Source organism: Xenopus laevis, chromosome 2L, assembly GCF_017654675.1.
Source record: "Xenopus laevis strain J_2021 chromosome 2L, Xenopus_laevis_v10.1, whole genome shotgun sequence".
NCBI lineage: Eukaryota > Metazoa > Chordata > Amphibia > Anura > Pipidae > Xenopus > Xenopus laevis.
In genome coordinates this window covers 164,114,810-164,123,770 of record NC_054373.1, presented here as the reverse complement: position 1 = coordinate 164,123,770, position 8,961 = coordinate 164,114,810, and the positions used below count along the sequence as shown (strand labels likewise).

General features: G+C 39.2%; 1 protein-coding gene across 1 annotated transcript in view; it reads left to right on the top strand.

Moving 5' to 3' along the window:
• The first annotated feature begins 1,272 nt into the window (after nt 1-1,272).
• LOC108708699 (microtubule-associated tumor suppressor candidate 2) overlaps nt 1,273-8,961 on the top strand; it is a 262,184-nt gene continuing 254,495 nt past the window's right edge. Inside the window, exon 1 of the mRNA XM_041582652.1 lies at nt 1,273-3,348. Coding sequence (XP_041438586.1) covers nt 1,273-3,348 — 2,076 coding nt within the window. The remainder of the gene's footprint in view (nt 3,349-8,961) is intronic.

The window sequence follows — 8,961 nt, the reverse complement described above, 5'->3', positions numbered from 1 at the left end:
TTTCGCTCACAAAAAAATCCACTGCGTTAGAAAACTTTGCCTGTATATCAGAATAGTTGCGCACATAAAAATTGACTTTAATGCATCTGGACAAAATAGGTGTGCGTATAAAAATTGTTGCGGGCTTCGAAATTGACACGCATCAAAAAAGTGTTGATGCCCATTGACTTCAATGCATTTCGACAAATTTGCCCATTACTACCAGTGAAGGCTAAAAATGTGAGTTAAAGTGAACACCAGTGAGGGTGTGAATTGGGACTGTTAATGCTTATGTGAAGTGACTCTTATTCCTTTTAATTGTGTGACAAATATAAGCATTTAAAGGTAAAGGTGTTGTCAGTCTCTGTTCTCTGTGCAGAAAACTGTGCCGTGGCTCTGATCTTCGCTACCTGAAGCTCAATATATATATATACAGGTATATATATTTCAGCAACGGATGCCCCTAGGCCCCACGGTCCTAACACCCACCGCCCGCATCTCTGTAACTATAGGTGGCGCACTGGGGACACTGGGGACACGCAGAAAGCATCTGGGCGGCAGGCCGCCCCTACCAAACTTGCTGCCCTAGGCCCAGGCCCACAAAGAGAGAGATTCCAGTAGGACAGACAGCTGTGCTTGGAGAAGGAGCAGGTGAATGTGTGAAGGGGGGCACTTTAAGGAGCAAAGTTTTGGTGACTGGCAAGGGGGCCTTTGTTAGTAAAGAGTGGGGATGGGAGGCAGATGAGAGGATAACCTTGCCTTGGGCATCAAGTTCATACTCTGGCATATACATGTGATTTTGGGATGATTCAACGCCTGTCTTGATAAATGTTTCCACAAAATGGCACCTGCCTGTATGCTCCAATTGTGGATTCCAAAAAATGAAGGGAACAATGTGTGTATAATGTATATATAGTGTAGGTAAACTTTATTTTGCTCAACTAACATGAAAAAATAGGATTTGACATGATTTCTTAGGGTGAATGGTCCCTTTTAATGAGATCCCTTTGTATAGGGGAAATAAAGTATTAAAACACATCTGTTTCCCTTTGTCTTTTATACTTACAGAGAATCTGTGCACTTACATCCATGTTCTTCTTTCTTATAGGCTAATGAATGCAAAATGTTGCACTGAGGTCAAGAAAGCCATAAGTCAACTCATCAAAAGTGGACAGAAATTGAGCCAGCCCAGATGCGGATGTATGTCAACAATTTAATTCTTTACAAACTAATAAAACTGCCTAGAGGTGACACAATTTCAATCGCTGGTACTTATGAAACTACTATTCCAAAATGAGCACCCCTCTGGTTTCAAGCAAGGAATGTTCAACTGGAAGTCCCATTAACAGCAACCAAGATCAAGTTGACAATGAAAACGTGAGCAACTTAGGTGATGACAATGCCAACCAAATATACCCAACAAGAAAAACTCAGGAACAGGATTCAAGCATTGAAAAATTAGGGGAGTTGTCCACGTCACAGTCAGAAGATCTTTCCCAGTCATGTGAGGAGCACAGTACATCACTCACCTCTGGTCAGGGTTCTCCTTCTGGTGATCAGTTGTTGCGTGATCGAAAGTCACCGTCCCTGACAGAAAAAGACATTAGCAAGAACTATATGACTGACGATGCTAAAGACAGCTTGAAAGCAACTGGAGCTTCTGAAGGACAATCTCAGGCACATTCAAAGGCTGATGTGTTTGACAGAAGTTTGGTGTATCCTCTAAGCAGAGTTAGTGAATCTTCCCACAGTATGTGTAGTAATAACACTGGTAACCTATCATACAGTGAACAGCTTAAAGGAGTTTCCTTTCTGAAATCAGGTATGGTATCCACAAAATCAGAAACCTTTGCTAAAGATCGTATTTCACCAACACCATTTTTGACCTCTCCGCCCAAGTATTTACAGTCGCCAAATTACGGGATTAGGGCGACCAATTCATCAATACCAGTTGACCATTTATTTGGATTCTCTTCCCATACACACAGTTGCAGCTCAGAGGAAAAAAAAGTTTTACTTTTTTCCAGGTCACCTACCTCAGATGTCAATGTCCCGGAATTTTCTATAGGCGAGGGAGCCAATAAGCCAAGCACACTACATCCCAGTCCCACAAGCACTGACCATCATTTAAGAGTCCTCTCTAAACCTCAGGTAATTTTTAATATAACAGAAGCACAAGTATATCAGGGTCAAACACAAAAAACTTCAGAAATTTCAGATTCAAATTTGTTACAGTCGAAAAGAATCTGTCGGCACAAACAAGACCAGAGTATGGTGACTGCTTTTTCGGGTACAAAGACAGTTGGATATGTTTCTGAAACCAGAACATCTCCAGTTTCAAATCTTTGTGCTCCATTGGGTCATGTTGATACGTCCCAATGTTACAAAGTCATAAACCAGGTAGACAAGGGTTTTGGTAGCAGCCCTAAATCATCTCATTTCAGTCTAGCAAATAAAAGGCCGGACGAATATGCAGCTGATATGGTTAGAGAGCTGAGTTCCAAGCCTGCTATACGTAAAACAACATCACTCAGTGATTCCCTGGATAATAAAGCACATCTGAATAAAGACAGAGGTTCACTTGAAAGTTTTCTTTGCCAGGACAGTGACAATAATTTTGTTTTAAGCAGCAACATGGCTTCCATGAAGGATAAAATGGCTTTATTTGAGAGCAAAAAGGCCATGGTTGGGAGAAAACATCAGTCAGACGGTTTAAAAGGCAGCATGAAAGAAAGCCAAAAGGATCTAGCTGATACCTTTTCATGTGCTCCCACTTTATCAGGCCCCGTAGCAGCAGTAAATATTAATGATCAGTGCATCGCCTCACCGAGCAGCTCTACGGATCCTAATGCTGTTCATGTTGACAGAATGTCGCCTTCCTCAGTTCTGCCTTCTTTTGATGGTACACAGGTCTTAAACTTTTCCCCCAAAGCTACTAACAAGATGCTTTGTAGCAGTGGAATTCCAAAACCAATACTTATACATTCCAAGCCTTGCCTTGCAAGTAAAGGAGATACGGACACCAATGACAATGAAAAGCCAGTAGAAGCAACGGAACCAAATATAATCCTACCTAAACCCAAACATGTGCGGCCTAAGATTATTACTTACATTAGAAGAAACCCTCAAACAATAGACAGACTTCCATATGGTCCAGTGAGCATGCCTTTTGGTTCTTCTGCTTGCAATGTTCCAATGACAAGAGACCATGAGGTCTTAGGCAGTGACATTAATGCTTCCAATGTAATAATAGATACATACAAAGCAGACCTGCAGAGATCACGAATATACACCACTGGTTTAATGGTGACTGGAAAAAGGCCTCCTGGACATCATTTTGGGCAGATACATGAAAAATCAATGGAAGAGGTAAGAAAACTTTTTTTTCCAATTAATGCTCTTGTCCGTAATGTAAAGTCTAACCTCTTTTATAGGTGCCATTTATTCCTAATTATAAAACAAATGTATATTTACAGACACAAAGTTTAAAGGGATACTGTCATGGGAAAACATTTTTTTTTAAAATGAATCAGTTAATAGTGCTGCTTCAGCATAATTCTGCACTGAAATCCATTTCTCAAAAGAGCAAACAGTTTTTATTATGTTCAATTTTGAAATCTGACATGGGGCTAGACATATTGTCAATTTCCCAGCTGCCCCAAGTCATGTGACTTGTGCTCTGATAAACTTCAATCACTCTTTACTGCTGTGCTGCAAGTTGGAGTGATATCACCCCCCTCCCTTTTCCCCCCCAGCAGCCAAACAAAAGAACAATGGGAAGGTAACCAGATAGCAGCTCCCTAACACAAGATAACAGCTGCCTGGTAGATCTAAGAACAACACTCAATAGTAAAAACCCATGTCTCACTGAGACACATTCAGTTACATTGAGAAGGAAAAACAGCAGCCTGCCAGAAAGCATTTCTCTCCTGAAGTGCAGGCACACGTCACATGACTTGGGGCAGCTGGGAAATTGACAAAATGTCTAGCCCCATGTCAGATTTTAAAATTAAATATAAAAAAATCTGTTTGCTCTTTTGAGAAATGGATTTCAGCACAGAATTCTGCTGGAACAACACTATTAACTGATTCATTTTGAAATTTTTTTTTCCCATGACAGTATCCCTTTAATCTATATCTTTATAGGAGTTGTATCAAATCTCAACTACAGTATATTGCCAAATGGTGGGGATGTCCTTCCTAGTTGATGGAGGGAGCAGGTTTATTCTAACTAGCTGGCACGCAGAAAGTTTTGTAGCAGAAAGTTGGTTGAAACCAAAAACTGAAAACGAATCTGTTCCACCAAACCCAAAATGTTACTCGAGTGACTCTATAGCATCATCGGATAATGTCTAGTCAACATATGTGTCATATATTTCAAGTGCCGTAGAAAGTCTGCTTTGTAATCAATTTGATTTCTTTGATAATTATCAGACACATCCCAGATCTACGGAACCAGCAAGGCACACTACTGTAAATGAATATATTGAAATGTTACTGTATATTAAGGGGCGGTTATAGTTAAAGGTTGAAAAGATATTTGTTGGATTGTTTTTCACATCCATGTTCCTGCAGAAATGTTATTGAATAGTTTAAAGGGATCCTGTCACTTTTTTTTTTCAAAGCGCATCATTAGTGCTGCTCCAGTAGACTAAACTTCTGCAATGAAATCACTTTTTAAAGGAGCAAACAGGTTTTTTTATATTTAATTTAAAATCTTACCTGGGGCTAGACATGTTAGTTTCCCAAGTGCCCGCAGTCATCTGTCTTGTGCTCTGATAAACTTCATTCACTCTTTGCTGCTGCACTACAGGTTGGAGTGATATTACTGCCCCCCCTCCAGCAGGCTATCAGCAGAACAATGGAAAGGTAACATGACAGCTCCCTGACACAAGATAACAGCTCCGTAGTAGATATGAGAATAGCACTCAACAATAAAAATCCACGTCCCATTGTGACTCCTTCAGTTACATTGAGTAGGAGAAACAATAACTTATCTGAAAGCAGTTCCATTGTGAAGTATTGGCTTTTTCTGAAGATGGCTGCCTACACACCAATATTACAACTAGAAAAATACACTTATTGGTTCAAGAATAAAATGTTATAGGTTAGAGTAAATTATATGCAGTGTAAATAATGTAATTTAAAATTTAAATCTACACCATAAAAATCATGATAGTATCCTTTTTATATATAAGTTAGTTGTCAGCTTGAACTGATCCTTAACCATTATATTCTAAGGGCCAAACACCTGGAAAGTTGCTCCCAATAAGACCAGATGATCAATTTTAAGGTGTCCCTGAGCTTATTTCTATTCAAGGATATACAGTAAGTACTAGCAGCATACTTATGCACAAGGAGCTGACTTAATTTTGATGCAGATTGTGATATAGTTATGAATGTAACCCCATTCAATTTATATATTTGCATTTCACACTGTGTTAGTTACAAAACTTTAACCAAAAACCATCATAATTATTTTCAGTGATGAGCTTTTATTTCTTATGTTTTAAACTACAAACAAATTATATATATATATATATATATATATATATATGTGGATATATATTCTCAAAAAAGCAAACCGATTTTTTTATACTCAATTTTGAAATCTGACATGGGGCTAGACATTTTGTCAGTTTCCCAAGTGCCCCAGTCATGTGACTTGTGCCTGCACTTGGAAATACTTTCTGGCAGGCTGTTATTTCTCCTACTTAATGTAACTGAATCAGTCTCAGTGGGACTTGGCTTTTACTATTAAGTGCTGTTCTTAGATCTTCCAGGCAGCTGTTATCTTGTGTTAGGGAGCTGCTATCTCGTTCCCTTCCCATTGTTCTGTTGTCAGGCTGTTGGGGGGGGGGGGGAGTGAGGGGTGATATCACTCCAACTTGCAGTACAGCAGTAAAGAGTGATTGAAGTTTATCAGAGCACAAGTCACATGACTGGGGGCAGCTGGGAAAATTGACAATATGTCTAGCCCCATGTCAGATTTCAAAATTGAACAAAGTCTGTTTGCTCTAAGTGCAGAATTCTGCTGGAGCAGCACTATTAACTGATGCATTTTGAAAAAAAAAACATGTTTTCCCATGACAGTATCCCTTTAACCATTTCTTTTGAAGGAGAAAACATCGGTCTTACAGAACCTTGAGTAAACTGTGTTGACAATTAAGGCTTCACTCTTCAAATTCCATAGAGTGTCCTTCTGATACCGCCATCACAGGCCCAATAGATGTATATCATGAATAGATGTATACCATGAGTTGTGGTATCACAAGCCAAACTGTATTTAACCCTATATCCAATGGCAGGGATAACATTCTGTAACCTCCTCCTGTTTTAACTTAAAGAAAATAGTGCAAGATGTGATACATTTTTACCTATTGTAGACTGATCAAAGGCAGGTGCCGAATGGCTGACTCTTAAAATACCATTTGTTCCATCTATACATACAGTTACTCAGGCAATAATCTGGTTATGGCTCTTCAGTTTACTCTTTCAACCACTTGAGAATGGAGCCTTGAAATGAGTAGCTGAGCATAACATCAATATTAATCAGTAGCACTAGTTTTCCCAGGGCATCTCACTGCTTTCCCAACTCCCTCTGGCTTTGGTGTCATTACACACTTTGATTTACAGTGCCATTTCGGAAGGCATAATGCTTATATCATCTCTTTGATTTCCCTTTTTAGATGCTTTTAAAGAGTGTGCTTACTTTCCAATAAACATCAATTAACCTTTTAAGGTTATTTGTAAATGTTATTGCAACTGAAAGCAGAAACTTTCCTTTTCTATACTGCGGTTTCTTGCACTTTAAAGGGGACCCGTCACCCAAAAAAATTATTCAAAAAAATCATATATCTTATCATGTTAGTCAATCAAAATTAACTTTAATTACACTTTATAAATTATTTGAATCTTGTTTCCATCAGTCTGGGAATTCATAATTATAACAAGCAGGCAGGAGGCATTTTGTGGACACTGTTATTAAGACAAGCCTTGAATTGTCTCAGAATCTTGTTTGTGCACCAGAATGGGGGACCTGATGTCCATCCCCATGTCCTGGCTACACAATTAAATGGTGAAGAGAACTGGGGGAATGTGGGGAGAGCAGTGAAATCTAACAAGTGCTGAATGGAAAGTGAAAGTAATTGTGTGCCCTGCCTCTATGCCTAAAGGTTGCCATAGACCCAAAGATCCTATCATAAGAATCGAGGATTTGTACGATTTTCGGACCGTGTGTGGAGAGTCCCGACATTTTTCGTCTGGTGGAGATCGTTTGGTCGATCGAACAGGTTTGATTTTGTCCCGACCGTAGGGCCGAACATTCAAATTACCCCCGATATAGCCATGGCCGTTAGTGGCATATCGGGGAAAGATTGGCTCGTTTGGCGATGTTGCCAAACGAGCGGATCTTTTCGTCTATGGCCACCTTAAGGCATAGAGAAGGGGCAGGCAATATTTGATTGACAGCTGTGATTTTTAAATGAGTTTACAACAGCTTTGAATGCTTTAATAAAAAAAGAAGAATTTGGATTTTATGTTTGATTTGAAAAAGACTTTTATTATACAGATTTAAATGTCTGGGTGACAGGTCCACTTTAAAAAAAAAAAGGTTGCAGAAACCAGCTGTCCTCTTCCGATGTGTAAGCTAATGTTTTTGTGTGCTGTATATCTGGCATAACTAATGGCTCAAGGACAAGAATTTGTCAAGGGAACCTGAACCTCAGGTAAAGGAAACCATCAGAGCATTGGAAAGGTTTCAAAAATCTGCTCTTTAAATCAATTAACTTCTGTTCTCTGTTCTACTGTCTATGATCTGGCTAAATGTAATGGATAGATGAAATAATCAGTGATGGTTTAAGGCCTTATCCCCCTGTTCTTATGGGCCAGGTATTTTGCCAAGTATAGCATACTGCAATGTTGCCTGGGTACTGGGAACTTGGGTGATGAATACCTTCCCAATATTTGCATTCCCAAAAACAGGATATTAACAGTCTACTCTTATCATGTAATGACCCAACAACCCCCCATGAACCCCTGCCAACTTTTCAGCAAGTTCACCATATTGGGAGGTATTATTTGGTATTCTCCTGGAGAACAAGACCTTTGGGAATTATGATACTGGCAGGGCTGTAAAGTTGGTACTTAAATCCTTCAACTCCAACTTCGACATTGGTTTATGAAGATGGTGTCTGCTTTTGAGAACCAACCAAAGAACTACTGGCTAGGATGCAGACACGCCACCCTATTGGCCATTCAAATCTATCACTGCCAAACATGACTGAGGATACTGTCAACTAAGCCTATGTCATTGTGGGGTTTTACTTTATTTATTATAGAAACTACAAACACTCCTTAAACCATGAGATTAAACAAAAGATAAAAATGAAAATAATTAGGTTAGATTTATTGTTAAGTATAAAGTATAAGGTAATAGCATTAGCATTTCCTTATACTATTTCCAGATAGTGATAAATCTACTCTTATGATACCCAAACTGTAAAATGTTGCCCACCAACCCCTTGGATTTTGCTTCCAGTGACCTCAAAGCAGATGCTTATTTTTGAATTACTGGCTTGGAGGCAACATTAAATTGCATAAAAACCAGGTGTACTACCAAACAGAGACCCCCTGTAGGCTGCCAGTTCACATAGGGGCTATGAAATATCCAATCACAGCCCTTATTTTGCACCCCAGAAACTATTTTCATGCTTTTATTGCTCCCCAACTTGTTTTACCTTGAATGTGACTCATGGGTTAAAAAAGGAATGTTGGTGGCAGGTCAATGCCCCGGTTCTTAAGGGATGTTAGCAATGCTCCATATGATCTACCACATTCATCATAATTATGATGGTAACATGAAACAGTGCAAAGAACAGAACATTATCAAGACCCACCATTGTGTATAGCAGTCAAGTTTGTGTTGCTGCTTAGCTGACAGTGTCCCGCATTATACAAACTCTTGGTCAACATAGATCTCAT